The sequence below is a fragment of the Trichomycterus rosablanca genome, chromosome 19 (genome assembly GCF_030014385.1).
Source record: "Trichomycterus rosablanca isolate fTriRos1 chromosome 19, fTriRos1.hap1, whole genome shotgun sequence".
NCBI classification, from domain to species: Eukaryota; Metazoa; Chordata; class Actinopteri; order Siluriformes; family Trichomycteridae; genus Trichomycterus; species Trichomycterus rosablanca.
The window spans coordinates 24,121,917-24,138,451 of NC_086006.1; the positions used below are offsets into that span (position 1 = coordinate 24,121,917).

General features: G+C 35.3%; 1 protein-coding gene across 3 annotated transcripts in view; it reads right to left on the reverse strand.

Annotated features, from left to right (window-relative positions):
* The window catches only part of LOC134333098 (sex comb on midleg-like protein 2), a 32,814-nt gene extending 17,866 nt beyond the window's left edge, over positions 1-14,948 (reverse strand). For all 3 annotated transcript variants that reach the window (XM_063014935.1, XM_063014934.1, XM_063014933.1), the window contains exons 1-7: positions 14,879-14,948; positions 8,412-8,503; positions 7,393-7,458; positions 7,172-7,248; positions 4,107-4,341; positions 3,857-3,945; positions 2,563-2,806 (exon numbers count right to left, since the gene is read on the reverse strand). In XM_063014935.1, the coding sequence (XP_062871005.1) occupies positions 2,563-2,806; positions 3,857-3,945; positions 4,107-4,341; positions 7,172-7,248; positions 7,393-7,458; positions 8,412-8,442 (742 nt within the window). In that variant the 5' untranslated portion in view covers positions 8,443-8,503; positions 14,879-14,948. The remainder of the gene's footprint in view (positions 1-2,562; positions 2,807-3,856; positions 3,946-4,106; positions 4,342-7,171; positions 7,249-7,392; positions 7,459-8,411; positions 8,504-14,878) is intronic.
* Between the last annotated feature and the right edge of the window lie 1,587 nt (positions 14,949-16,535).

Genomic DNA, 16,535 nt, shown 5'->3' on the forward strand with positions numbered 1-16,535 from the left:
TTGATTATTTTTATTTTCTACATTGTAGATTAATACTGAAGACATCCAAACTATGAAGAATTATGTAGTGAACCAAAAAGTGTTAAACAAACCAGAATATGTTTTATATTTTACCAACTCTACCTCTGCACAACCCAACTGATGGTCTCAAACACATTAAAAAAGCAACAAATTCCAAAAATACACTCTAGACAAGGCACAAACATTCATTGAAAACCGTTCCAGGTGGAAACCTAATAAAGCTGGTTGAGAAAATTTCAAAGAGTGTGCAAATCTGTCATTAAAGCAAAAGGTGGCTACTTTGAAGAATCTAAAATATAAAACATATTCTGGTTTGTTTAACACTTTTTTGTTTACTGCATAATTCCATATGTGTTCCTTCATAGTTTGGACGTCTTCAGTATTAATCTACAATGTAGAAAATTTAAAAAAATTAAGAAAAACCACAGGAATGAGAAAGCGTGTCCAAACTTTTGGCCTGTACTGTACATACATACAGTACATACAGGGGTTGGACAAAATAACTGAAACACCTGGTTTTAGACCACAATAATTTATTAGTATGGTGTAGGGCCTCCTTTTGCGGCCAATACAGCGTCAATTCGTCTTGGAAATGACATATACAAGTCCTGCACAGTGGTCAGAGGGCTTTTAAGCCATTCTTCTTGCAGGATAGTGGCCAGGTCACTACGTGATGCTGGTGGAGGAAAACGTGTCCTGACTCGCTTCTCCAAAACACCCCAAAGTGGCTCAATAATATTTAGATCTGGTGACTGTGCAGGCCATGGGAGATGTTCAACTTCACTTTCATGTTCATCAAACCAATCTTTCACCAGTCTTGCTGTGTGTATTGGTGCATTGCCATCCTGATACACGGCACCGCCATTGGATGCACATGGTCCTCCAGAATGGTTCGGTAGTCCTTGGCAGTGACGCGCCCATCTAGCACAAGTATTGGGCCAAGGGAATGCCATGATATGGCAGCCCAAACCATCACTGATCCACCCCCATGCTTCACTCTGGGCATGCAACAGTCTGGGTAGTACGCTTCTTTGGGGCTTCTCCACACCGTAACTCTCCCGGATGTGGGGAAAACAGTAAAGGTGGACTCATCAGAGAACAATACATGTTTCACATTGTCCACAGCCCAAGATTTGCGCTCCTTGCACCATTGAAACCGACGTTTGGCATTGGCACGAGTGACCAAAGATTTGGCTATAGCAGCCCGGCCGTGTATATTGACCCTGTGGAGCTCCCGACGGACAGTTCTGGTGGAAACAGGAGAGTTGAGGTGCACATTTAATTCTGCCGTGATTTGGGCAGCCGTGGTTTTATGTTTTTTGGATACAATCCGGGTTAGCACCCGAACATCCCTTTCAGACAGCTTCCTCTTGCGTCCACAGTTAATCCTGTTGGATGTGGTTTGTCCTTCTTGGTGGTATGCTGACATTACCCTGGATACCGTGGCTCTTGATACATCACAAAGACTTGCTGTCTTGGTCACAGATGCGCCAGCAAGACGTGCACCAACAATTTGTCCTCTTTTGAACTCTGGTATGTCACCCATAATGTTGTGTGCATTGCAATATTTTGAGCAAAACTGTGCTCTTACCCTGCTAATTGAACCTTCACACTCTGCTCTTACTGGTGCAATGTGCAATTAATGAAGATTGGCCACCAGACTGGTCCAATTTAGCCATGAAACCTACCACACTAAAATGACAGGTGTTTCAGTTATTTTGTCCAACCCCTGTACATACATACATACATACATACATACATACATACATACATACATACAGTACATACATACATACATATATATATGAATTAAATTCACCTGTAGTTTCCATTATGCACTAGAAAGGTTTTTTATATTTCTATATAAAATAAAATTCAGGTGTGTTTGTTCATTATTGACAATGTTAATGACAGTATCACGACAGCACTGTTAGTGTTAACAAGCACCTAATACAATGCTGCTTGCTACAATGCGGTTCAGCAACATTTAAGCTGTACTAATTTAAACAGGGACAAATGATGATCCAGAATCCCAATGCCAAGTGTACACATAGGGTAACTGTGTCAAAGTGTGTGTGGTCCATGTGTTCCTAAATTGCACACTTTTTACACACACAATAATGTTTACTGCAGTATATTGTGCTCTTGCACAGCTATTCTGCATTTTTACACCTGTCCAAAATAATTTTACTGCTAATTCCTGTAGTCCTGTCATTTGCTTCTCAATAGGTGCTATCAGTTACTGCTACTTTCATGTATGTTTATAGAACAATGTTAGCTTAGTGGTTATGGAACTGGATCATGGATCTGAAGGACACTGGTTCAAGCCCTAACCCTACCAAATTGCTACTGTTTACACCTGAGCAAGGTTCTTAACCCTCGATCACTTGCGTTGTATTCAGTCACAACTATAAGCTGCTTCCTTTTTTAAATGATCTTATAAAATAGTGAGCATACTTTTGTGAGCTGATTATTTATAAATCTACAAAGCTGTATTAGCACAATGTCGATCCTAACAGGGATGGTCGGAGCGGTACTTACTGCTGTTCCCAGGTGGCTGCAGACTGTGTTTGGTCACGGAGCACCAGCCCACAGGAAAGATGTCTCTGGAGTCATAACGGCACCAGTAATCAAACGCCCCTCTCCAGCCATCAAACATTACGAACACCTCCTCGCCTCGGACCTCTCCGATGGTCGCGGGGCAGATGAGGTATGGATTCTTCTTGTCCACTGCTTCTAGCTTCATTCTTGGCTTAAATCCATTCTGAGAAGGTCTCGGAGGTTCCTAATGGGGGGGAAGAAGTGGATTAATAAAGAGAACAGACTAGTAGGATCAGAATATCTAATATCTAACATTGTAGTTATAAAGTAGACCATGGTTGTTTGGTAAACAAACTTTAATAAAGTTTTTGTGGACAAAGAAATACACTGATGAGCCAAAACTTTATGACTACTCCCCAAAACGCATGTTTTGTAACACTTGTGCACGTGAGGGTCAGGAAAATAAAATGCTGGATTGATGGTAGCTACTCGTAGTTTAAGAGCTGAAAGCAGCACATCTAATAAAGACCCGAGTAATTTTAATAAGGCCCAAATTATTATGGCCGGACGACTGGGCTGAAGTATCTCTGAAACAGCAAGGGATGCTCACAGGCAGGCATGGTGAATACCCACCCATAGTGGTCCGAGGAAACTGCCAGTAGGTTGTTGGGCAGCCAATACTCTCAGAACTACACTGGTACAGACCAACAGAAGATCTACTGTGACTCAAACTGCAGATCATTTTAATCCTGGCGATGGGGTGAATGTGCCATAACATGCAGCGAGTCAAACCCTTCTGTGTATGAGGCTGCGGAGTTGCAGATCAGTCAAAGTGCCCATGCTAACTCCTGCCCACCATCAAAAGCATCCATAATGTGCATGAATGCATTTGAACTGGACATCAGAGCAATGAAAGAAGGACACGTGCATCATTTATCTGTGGATCAGATCCACCAGGATGCACTGTAGAATGACCTGTTGGTTATGTCTTGATACCAGATACCACAGGGCCTCTTCAGATGTTTTGTGGACTCCATGTTTTAGTGTTTGAGAGCAGTTTTGACAACATATTGGTTAGGCCAAGCAGTCCTAATGTTTTGGCTCGTTGGTGTATTTGTAACAATCATTCGGTCAAAGACATCATGATGTACATCTATGATTTGATCACTCACTGTGACCCTGACCCTTAAACTAAAGTTGTTAGTGAAAAAACATGAATAAATATCATTCATAGAAAGGAACATATATTTAAAATATGTCCTAAAAAAAAGAAAAACAGATGTAAATATCTGACCTTTTTAAATGCTGATGACGGAGCCATTTCTGCTCCATTCAGTGTCCTCAACAAGAACATGGGCCATGATGAGGCGTTCATCCTAAATCCTACAGAAAGTAAAAAAGAACAGAAATGGAAATCCTCATACATTTATATATAGTACTATCATATCTTCTAACAGCTTCATCATGTAGCGACCGTTTTTTTTTTTTTTTTTTTTTAAGCATCAGCAAAGATGAGACTGGTCTGACTGGTGGTTTATCTTTACCCAGTGGAGGCTGCAGCATGTCTCCGTTCTTTTCACAGGTTCCTATCGGCTGAATGTCCGAAGAGTCCACCAATCTCCAGAAGTCGTTGGTGTTGTCGCTGCCATCTAGGCGTAGGCGGAGCCTAATGCCCGTCATGCCCATCACTGTGGCGATGCAAACTGAGGTGGAGTTACGAGGGTCGCGAGCCTCCAGCTTCATTCCGGCCTTGAAGTCGTTCGAAGGAGGAATGCGAGACTGGAAAAAAATAAACATTCACATTTCCAGCTGTTTCTGAACAAGCTTCTATGTATTTAATGCGTGATTATACAAAGTTGAGCAAAAGTTTGGACACCCCTGGTCAAATTCTATAGCTTCGTTTTTTAACCAGCTTTAGAAAATATATAACTACTAGTATCTAGACAACTTCAAAACAGGTGAAATATATTATATGCTTGCAACTTTGTGACAAGAAATTGGGGAAGGCCTTATTCTGTTCCAGTTTAACTTTCTCTTGTGCAAAAAGCATGATGTGAGCATGAAGTCTACACACATGTGAAAGACCTCCCCAAAATGAGTGGATGCTGTTATAGTTTGGGGTTGGGGGAGAGGTAACAATACACAGTAACAATAAATAAAAGTTAAAGTCAAAAGTTGCAAACACTTTTAGAAGACTGTTTTCTAATGTCATTAGGGCAGGGGCACCAAAATTCTTACAAACCTTTTATTACACCTGTAATAAACAATACTCTCATTAATTCTCATTAATCCTCACTTATCATAACCTCTAAAGTACTAAATAGAATTTATGTTAATGGTGGGACTGGCCCAATATATAAAAATAATAATTTATTTATTATTTTACCGGCACCCAAAAACTGGGTGCAAAACACAAAGACGTGCTGGACAGGCAGAGATTTGTTGCAGCTATGTAAAACTAATAAACGGAAACAGGTGGTAAATTTTCTCAGATGGCAGCCTGGTGATCTGTTAGCACTGTCTTTCTGCTCAGATCTCATTTATTATAATTCTTAGTATCTGTTTAAATATTGTTATTAATGACGAAGAAGAACGGTTCTCAAATCCATCTATCAGGAGCTGACTTGCTCATTTAGTTCTCAACAAAAATGAAAATATTTATTCTTTTAGTCAGTGCACAAAAGCCAGAACAGATGTGTAAATAAAGATCTGGTAAACACGTCACTGGTGAATTTATTGTCGCTCCGTTCTGTGAACAAATTTATTCACAATGTTTAACTCAAACCTTATTTCCTCAAGTTCAATGCTTGGCCACTATGTATCTGGATTCAGGTCATCAGATGGATGCTGAGATGAATCTGTATTCTCTTACTAACAAGTGGTGCCTAGTGAAGCGGTTCCCAAACTTTCCACAGTCCTGTGAGGCTTGAAGGGTGTTTTTATGCTTGGATTTTGTTCTGGACATGAGTTGATTTGGATCCAAGGTTTGGTACATCTGAGCATGTGTGAAAACAGTTTGTGAGCCAGCTTTTACACTGATCTCTGGGCCGCTTAGGTGTGGACAGAGCTTTGAGAAAAAGCAATCTACCCTGGACAGTAGAAATAGAGTAATGTCATGTGATTAGAGTAATAGATGTGTTTAGTCGAGCATGTTATGTTATTTTGTATTTATTAGTACTGTAATGTAATGTTTTAAACTTTGACTCCATTCATGACAGGACAGGTAGTTACAGGTTACACATGATTCATCAGCTGAATGTCAAACATCACAGACAATTTTGTATTTCCTATTCACCTCACTTGCATGTCTCTGGACTGTGGAAGGAAACTGGAGCTCCTGGATGAAACCCAGACAGACATGGGAGAACATGCAAACTACACACAGAAAGGACCCGGACCACTTCACATGGGAATTGAACCCAGGACCTTCTTGCTGTGATGTGACAGAAATACCCACCAAGCCACTGTGCCGCCCCGAACAAGTGCATGTCATCTATAGCATAGATAAAGCATAGAAGGTGCTGCAATATTAAATGTAAAGTAAAATGCTCATGTTCACATTCCTGCAAAAATTTTTGCAGCAGTGCTGTATAAGCTTGTAAACATTACAAAGGAGAAACATCAAGAAAATAAATAAAGTGAAAATCTCTTCTATCTGAGTATGATTTGAGATGTTTTAAGGACTGTCTTAAAGTCTGGTTTTATGGACCAAACTCATCTGTTGACAGATTGTAAAACATGCTGTAAACACTGTGATGTTTCCATGCAGTTCCTTTTAAAAATGGAGCTCAGTTAACATAATTGTTTCCATTCGCTAAGAGTAAAATAAAATAAACAAAAACCATGATGTCCTCACAGCAGCTCATTTTCATTTCATTTCAAAGAGAAAAAAACTCCATTGGTACTTAAAGCTCTAAGAATGTTATTAATTACTTTAAGACATGGACTTGGCACGTCTATATTTTTTCTTAAGCTATTTCTGTATAGACATTATAGAGCCAAAAGTATTTGGACACCTGAACATGAGCTTGTTGGGCATCCCATTTCAAAATTAAATGACATCTTTGTGATCTTTTCAGACAGAACAGCCGCCACTCTTCTAAGAAGGAATCTCACAAGACTTTGAAATATGTCTGCTGTAATTTGTGCCTGTATTTGTATGGCTGGGCACTGATGTTGGTCAAGAAAGCCTCATTTAATTTTCCAATTGATTTGATGTTCCAGTTCTTTACACCTGTTAGCAATTATTGAGGCAGAAACACATGACAGTATTACACTTCTGATCATCTGAGTTGTGCTTATTTTATCACTGGTCTCTTTACAGTGTCCCCCTGAATAAGTTCTGTACTAGACCAATGGTCTATTGCTGCATGATTTCTAATGTGACATTATGTTTCTCGAACAATGTGACTGTGAGCAGATCAGTAACTTATGTAACTGACAATCAGTTTGAGGTTGATTACACAATAAAGCTGCGCTAGGCTTAGAAGCGACATAGCTGTCAGTTTAGCATTATGGAGACCACAACCAGGCCTCACATCTCCTGATGGTTTGGGAAAGTCGTCAAGAATTGGTTGATCGGCTGTTGATTTCAGATTTATTTTCTCACCTGTCTGAAGCAGCTGGGAGGGGCAGGAGTAGCCGACGTCTCCTTCAGGTACTCTTCCCATGTGAACGAGTCAGGTGCTACAAAGGAAAAAGGCCACAGGTCACAACCACAATTTTGGTTTTGCAATGCTGTTTGTTACTGGTGTTGCTGACAGCAGGATTGATTACAGCATTTAACTATAAAATCAGGATGAGTACTGGTGTGAAGCTGAGCTGTATTACCTTTAACTGGTGCAGGAACTGTACTGACAGAATTACTCCTGCCTGCCTTTTTACTGTCCTTCTGATCTAAAGAGAAAAAACAAGACACATTTAATCTTTAATAATGAACAGGAATCCCACAGCTCCATAACCCCAGACCTGACATCCCACCGGCATCACAAAATTACATGTTGTTTTTCTATGACCTGGTTCTGTGATGCCCTACTAAGCTTAACAATTTGACAGTGGATAGCTCAGTGTTTGAGACACTGGACTATTAATCAGAAGGTCACTGGTTCAAGCCCTATCACTTCCTGAATATGCAACTGTTGGACTCTTGAGCTTTAATTACTTGTATAGTATTTGTAATAGAATAGAATGCCTTTACTTGTCATCTGTACATATACAGATGTACAGTACAACAACATTCTGTCTTCGTGTATCCCAGCTTAAATGGAAGCTGGGGTCAGAGCACAGGGTCAGCCATTGTACGGCACCCCTGGAGCAGAGAGGGTTAAGGGCCTTGCTCAAGGTCCCAACAGCAGCTGCATGGCGGAGCTGGTATTCGAACTCTCAACCTTTCAGTTAATAATCCAACGCTCTACCCGCTATGCTACCACATGTCCCATTTGGTCCCAATGATAAGTTGCTTTGGATAAAAGCATCAAAACAATGTTAAAATAATAATGTTGTGTGCTGTATCCAAGCAAAGTGTCTGCCAAAATGTTCAACTTAATGTCATCTAACCACAGAAAATGGTCTGTGAAGTATTTACGTGGTCTCCTGCAGCCTTCGGTCATACAGCATTGTTTTTTTTTTATTGAACAAATTTTTTTAACTTCATTAATAATCCATTCACTGAAGAGCAGTAAAGTAGTAGTTTATTAAATGCTTTTATAACTTATATCAGATGACACAAGATCACACCAAATTCACCTGAATTAAACCTCAGAACCCCAATCTCAGGATATGTCGAAACAGTGCGGTACGAAAAAAGGCGCTTAAAGAGCACAGTATGTGTTAAAGGTTTGTGGTATTACCCTTCAGCGCGGTCTTGCCCATGCTGTTCATCAGCTGCTACCGTTTCACAACACTCATACACTACAGCACGACACTCACTGAGACTCCAGACCTGTTAGAGAGACAAAAACCTGATCAAAAAACACACACTGAACCAGCAGATTCCTATTAGTTACAGATAATCTGGGGTCGAGTGGTCGAACAGCCTAATCACGGTGATGTGCACTTGTCATAGCGCACTCAGTGTCGGTCCCAGACCTGGATAACAATAAGGAAGGTTTTAAACGTATTTACTGAAAATTTTTAGAGCAAATATGAAGGGTTTTGTGTCTCATATACAGTGTAAGCACCCAAGCCATAAAGTGACAGTTGGACTGAACAGCGTGGACATATAGTTTGTACGATCTGGCTGCAAAAAGCAGGCAATTCAAATGTATAGTTAAAGTTTTTAAACACGTCTGTATATTTTTAACATTTCTGTAATGTAGACCTGTTTCTTTTCTTTTCTAATATAGTATCTTGCATACTATCGCACCTTCAACGTGTTTGCAGCTACTTGCTTTGGTACTGTGTATGAAGAGACACACTATGACCAGAACATAATCACTAAAACATGATCTGATCAGGTTGCCATTGATGACGATTCATTTCGGTAATTCATCTGCATAATTGATTTGACACAGTTTTTTACGCTGCATGCCCTTCCTGATGCCACCCCTTTTATTTATCCTGGCTTGGGACCGGCTCTATGGGTATGTGCTGATATGTGCCACCTGAGTGTGTTGCAGGAGTTAAATTCAAATTTGTTTATAGTTTACTGTTTATACAAAATACAGCAACGTTGCTCAGTGAAAACACTGGAAATCTTTTCTTTGTACATTCAATAGTGAAATAAAGAATCACAGATTCATCTTTTAAACATTTCCAACATTTCTACCAGCTGCTCACTACATTTAATCACAAACCCCATTTTTGGAAACGTTAAGATTCAGTCATTAACTTCAGTGTGACTAAATGGAATCAATTAAAAATTCACAAAGATTAGAACATCACACATTTATTACATTTTGCTTGACACACATTCAAGAATTTGGTTTAAATTTGGCATCTAAAATAGGCCATTCAACATTCTGCCTAAACCTGTCCTGCACTCGCTGTCTGACTCTGGTCACGAAAAGGTTTATTATATGATACCTAATTTTACACCATAACACTCGTAAGTCCTTGATTCTGATTGGTCTGAAGGTGACTAATTTTCTTAAACAGCATGCTTTTTAAAAGTAATGTAAATCACAGATGCAGATTTGTGTCAAATAAAAGAAAAAAAACAGTGGAGAAACCTAAAGAGAAGGAAGAGTCTCTCCGTCTCATTTATCCACTAGGACTTGCTTAATTGTGGGTTGAGCTCCTGACCAATGGGTGTCATAAATAGATTACTTTTTTGTAGGTACACATGCCCAAAACTACTAAAGTTCAGCCTGTTTCTTTAATTTGGAACAAACCTGCATAATTTGCAGGAAAAAGTAATTGCAATTCCACCAACTTGTTACTGACAGAACATCTATTTGTGTGTTACTGTTATTGTAAATTTTGTGAATGCAAATTTTTGGTAATCTTTGTCAATTCGAGTCTTTTAAATGTATTGTTTGTAACACTGTAGAGTACTGCACCTTAATTTCGTTATACTTGGTACATTGACAATAAAGATATTCTGATTCTGATTAAACGAGTGCCGTCTTCTATTAATTCAATGTACAATTCTTTCAAACATAACCGTCTTTGGTTCTTCTCATAAAGTGCCCAAAATTAGAGAGCTTCAGTCTGGTTATCTAGGCTTAAAGTGGGAAGTTGTGTTTGGTTTGGTTGAGTATTGTTTGTCTTCTCTGTCGTTTAAGGTTCTCTGAAAAATCTTCACCAGCACCAAAGTTCAAAGGCATCGATATTCTTCCTGCCCAAGTTTTTAATTTTCTAGCTTTTACAACCATAACAGACCACATTCTGTACAGGAGGTAAAGAGTTTCCACTTCAGACCTGCTGTCAGTTTTACCACCTACCTAGAGTTTATGAGGAACTCGCAGTGCACTGCGTCTCCTCCACATATGGGGAGAGTAGCCCACATTCGGGACTTCCCTTACACAAGCCCTTTGTAATAGCATTAAGCCTACGTGCACACTGCCTCCAGAGCCAAGCTTCTGCTGGAGGTGTGTGTGTGTGTGTGTGTGTGTGTGTGTACCACATGCCTGGGGGCAATGCATTCCTAAGAATCAGTACACACACAATTAACCTGTCTCTCTGTACAACACTCATTTCTTTTTACTGAAAAACCCAATAGCTAGTCCAATCTGTTATGAATGTATAATTACATTTTTGTGAAATGCTAAACATTGAAAAAGGTCATTGCTGTTATTGATAGTACATAATTATTAGGGTTGTAACGATACACTCTACCCACGATGCAATGCGATTCACGATACTGGGTTCACAATACAATTTTTTCCCCGATTTTTTAAACTGAAATTGAAGACAAATGATGACAAAGTTTCCTTTTATTATTTCTCTTAAAAAAAGAAAAGAAAACTGTATTTGTGATTATCTTTTATTTATCTATATAATGAATGGCAACCAGGCATATAGTGCCAGTGACGTCAACCAGGTGAGGTTTATAGCGCCAGTGCCCTCTGCTGTTTAAAGTGAATATCGGTTCATTTTACATGTCAAATCAATTTGAATCGTGGAATGTTTGAATCGGTTATTAACTGTCTTGTGGTGCATCGTTACATCCCTAGTAATTAGAGCTCCAAATAACACTTTTTTGAATCTCTATTAATAAACAAGTCGTAAGCATCATATTACTTTAATCCTTAATCATTTTAATTTTATCCTATGTTCCAGTGAAACCACAGCATGGGTCCGTTCAAACACAGTGTGGGTTTACTTGCCCGGTGTTTTATAATTTGTCCACCCGAGGTATCGGTATAATCACCGCTCAGCGCAGGTTAAATTAGCATTAATGTGCATAAATGAATGTTTAATGTGATCTTTGTGTTCCATTATAATCATTCTCTTCATGTGTCTATGTCAGAGAACACAGAGCACTGCGAAATGTAAATCAGTCATCTAACCATTACTGAATATTGTATTGTGGGCAATGAACGTCCTGTCCAGTCTCTCACTCCAGATGGGTGTTTCCTCCGTTTGGATGAATCACAGCATTCACAAGATCCAACTAACAGAAACATGACAAATGCCAATCTGGAACCCTGTTCATTTTTATTATTACAGAACCAACCAGAACCAAGCATACATCCTGCAGTCTCTCAATATTTACTCGTGCCTAATGAACCCATCATTCAATACAACACACCTGTTGTGTTCACACTTCTGATTAGACATTACTGAATGACTTCCACGAGCCTAAAGGTTCAATAATAATAAAATATGCATCATTACTTAATGCATCATCTATCTTGGCACAGATCAATGAGAACGGGTGGCTAATTAGCTCAATTTCACAATGAAAGCATTAAAAACATCACAGCTTTAATTAAAGTAAATGCATTCATTAAAATAAAATAAAAACATTTTTAACAGAATTTTGTGTCCTAATTATTGACACCAGTAAAAATGTATGTAAACAATATGTAAAGTAAAGTGGACTGATATTTACACTCTCTAAGTTACTGTTTCAGAATATTGAACTAAAAATAAAGTTACAGGAGGTATTTAAACATGCACGTTTTTTAAATGCTGGTGATTTTTTTTTTTTTGGTGGTTTGACATGTTCATCAGTAGTATTTATTGTTAATCTTAATCATTTTGTGTAATGACAGTATTTATTATTGTTATTATAATGGTTATTGTTGTTGTTGTAAGTAATGGTTGTACTTTTTATTATTATCATTATTATAATTATCATTGTTATTGGAAGTAATGGTAGAATTATCCTTATTATTATTTTAGTTTATTTTAGAGTTGTAGTAGTATTTATTATAATGTTTTTCTTCTTTTTATTTGAAGTAATGGTAGTAATTATAATAATAAATATTGTTATTATTATTATTATTATTAGGAGTAATGGTAGTATTTATTATTATTATTATTATTATTATTATTATTATTATTGTGAACAATGGTAATATGTATTATTATTATTATAATTACCACAATTATTATCATTGGAAGTAATTATCGTATTTATTATTATTATTATTATTTTGTTATTATTGTGAGTAATTGTAATATTTATTATTATGAGTGGGAGTAATGGTAATATTTAGTATTGTGATTGGGAGTAATGGTAGTATTTATTATTGTTAGTATTATGAGTGGGAGTAATGGTAATATTTATTATTGTTAGTATTATGATTGGGAGTAATGGTAATATTTAATTTTAATGTTATTATTGGGAGTAATTGTAATATTTATTATTATTGAGAGTAATGGGAGTATTTATTTTTATTATTTTGTTATTATTGGGAGTAATGGTAGTATTTATTATTGTTATTATTTTGATTGGGAGTAATGGTAGTATTTATTATTACTGAGAGCAATGGTAATATTAATATTAATGTTATGACTGGGAGTCATTGTAATATTTATGATTATGATTATTATTAGTATTAGTAGTAGTAGTAGTAGTAGTAGTATGACTGGGAGTAATGGTAGTATTTATTATTACTGAGAGCAATGGTAATATTAATATTAATGTTATGACTGGGAGTCATTGTAATATTTATGATTATGATTATTATTATTAGTAGTAGTAGTAGTAGTAGTAGTATGACTGGGAGTAATGGTAGTATTTATTATTGTTATTATTATTACTGGGAGCAATGGTAATATTTATTATTAATGTTATGTTTGGGAGTAATGGTAGTATTTATTAATATTATTATTATTATTGGGAGTAATGGTAGTATGTATTATTGTTATTATTATGATTGGGAGTAATGGTAGTACGTATTAGTGTTATTATTATGATTGGGAGTAATGGTAGTATTTATTAATATTATTATTATTATTGGGAGTAATGGTAGTACGTATTAGTGTTATTATTATGATTGGGAGTAATGGTAGTATTTATTATTGTTATTATTATGATTGGGAGTAATGGTAATATTTAATATTAATGTTATGATTGGGAGTAATTGTAATATGTATTAATATTATTATTATTATTATTATTACTGAGAGTAATGGTAGTATTTATCATTCCTTGGAGTAATGGTAATATTTAATATTAATGTTATGATTGGGAGTAATTGTAATATGTATTAATATTATTATTATTATTATTATTATTATTACTGGGAGTAATGGTAGTATTTATCATTCCTTGGAGTAATGGTAATATTTAATATTAATGTTTTGATTGGGAGTAATTGTAATATGTATTAATATTATTATTATTATTATTACTGAGAGTAATGGTAGTATTTATCATTCCTTGGAGTAATGGTAATATTTAATATTAATGTTATGATTGGGAGTAATTGTAATATGTATTAATATTATTATTATTATTATTATTATTATTACTGAGAGTAATGGTAGTATTTATCATTCCTTGGAGTAATGGTAATATTTAATATTAATGTTATGATTGGGAGTAATTGTAATATGTATTAATATTATTATTATTATTATTATTATTATTACTGGGAGTAATGGTAGTATTTATCATTCCTTGGAGTAATGGTAATATTTAATATTAATGTTTTGATTGAGAGTAATTGTAATATTTATTATTATTATTACTGTTATTACTGGGAGTAATGTAGTATTTAATATTAATATTATTATTGGCAGTATTTAATATTAGTATTGGTAGTATTTAATATTAATATAATTATTGGTAATATTTAATATTAATATTATTGTTGGTAGTATTTAATATTAAAATTATTGTTGTTAGTATTTAATATTAATGTTGGCAGTATATAATATTAATATTATTATTGGTAGTATTTAATAATAATAATAATACATTTTATTTATATAGCGCTTAAATATTAATATTATTATTGGCAGTATTGAATATGAATATTGGTATTATTTAGTAGTTATATTTAGTATTATAAAGGTGTTGAGGACAGTTAAGGACTCTGCTGATGGTAAAAGCGAAACGTCATCAGGTCAGCCTTTACACATCAACAACAAAATGTGCTGTTAGTTAGAACCCGATTAAAACTGTGTAATTAAAGAACTAATTAAGACTCAGTAAAGTGTAGAGAAGATAAATAAGAGAGGATTAAGTGTTTAATAACGATTAATGAAGATTAATTAGAGGTAAACGCCCATCAACGGAACAGCAGTTCTGAAATAACATCACAAATCCAGAGCGACGGAGAGGAGAAAGTGTTTACACTGAAGCTAACGATTAAAGCCTCCTAACCTGAACAGCAGCACTCATTCTCTACTCTAACCGACAGAATAACGCTTAATACAGCAAGAGGAACCGTAATACTGAATAAAAACACAGACCTACCTGCGCCAAATTGTCGAAATGTTAGCAGATCTTAGTAGTTTTCACCAAAGCTAGCCGCCATATTTCGATAACCTCTGTACGCATGCGCAACTCCAAGCCGCGTTACGTGTTGTACTTTTCTTTAAAACCACCTCTATTGCGTAACATTTCTTACCCGTTTTCGGACAGATACCGCCTCCTGCTCTGTGATTGGCTGGCTTTCTATTACCGGCTATTACATTATTAATTCATTCATTCCTCTTCAGCCACCGCTTCTCCTGATCATGATCGCGGTGTGTCCGTTTTACACTTAACTGTTTTTGTATGTAGCCTACACACAATTAAATAAAAAGCTTAACAACGTAAAGGAATCATCATTTTATTTTTTTTATTATTCTTAAATGTTTATCATCACAATCTTAAGTTTTACTAAAAACATTTTAATGATTTAGCGAAAGATTATTACGGTTTTATATTAGTAGTCTGTGTTTGAAGTAGTTGCTATGAATATGTTTACCTAATTTTTATTTTTTATTCCAACTTTTATCCTTTACTTTTTCATTTTTATATTAAATTTATATAAAATATTTTATATTATATAATATTATATGTTAATGAATTTACTTACTTCAAATGTGTCTCTTAAAGAGTAAAAGTAGGTGTAGATGACTGCAGTTTTAACATGGTGCGTTTTAATTTTTTTAAAAATTATTTTATGTTTATATATTTTTTTCAATATTACTTATTTACTAAACAAAATATGTTTATAATGTACCAAAATTATACTTATATAATTACATTATTTTTGTTTGTATGTAAAATTTGTACATTTTTTATTATTTTTTATTTTTTCTGTTTTCTTTTATTTCTCACTGCCTTTTCCTTTTTTTTCAGTATACCATGCATTTTCTATACTTTTATATTATTAAATTAAATGATAGTATATAATTAAATATAAATATATAATAAAATTATAATTATTTTATGTATACGAAAAATGCAATTTACTTATTGTTTATTATTATTATTATTATTATTAATATTATTATTACCACTACTACTACTACTACTACTACTACTACTACTACTAATAATAATAATAATAATAATAATAACATTAATAATAATTTAAAATTAGTTTTTTTTTCTTTTCACACTTTCTCATTCTTTTTCTAAATTATTTAGGCCTACTTAACAAGTTGACAAGCTATCATAACACTTTTATAGTTATTGTTTTAACTTTTTTTTAAACCAATATTTGTCTTTTTTTTTTTTTGGTCTAGGTTTGTGGGATGAAACCGGAGCACCCGAAGGAAAACCCACACAGACACGGGAAGAACATCCTGTCCGGCCGCCCAGACCCCTCTTACTGTGAGGCGACAGCGCTATACTGCACCACCCTGCCGCCCTACTAATTAATCATTACTATTAATTCAGCGTAAAATCTTACAAAAATAAAGGTGCAAATAAAAATATATTTATCCTGAGAACATTAAAACTACCTGGAGGATTAAATGTTTTGCACGAAACACGATCCAGCCACCAGAAACCAAGTTAAACTTTACTAGTGTTAAACACTGAGGGCTCCGTCCCAAACCGCGTATACTGTACTAACAAGTAGCCTGTAGTAATGATACGTTGTAGATAATACTGTATTATATATTTGGGACGCTGTATC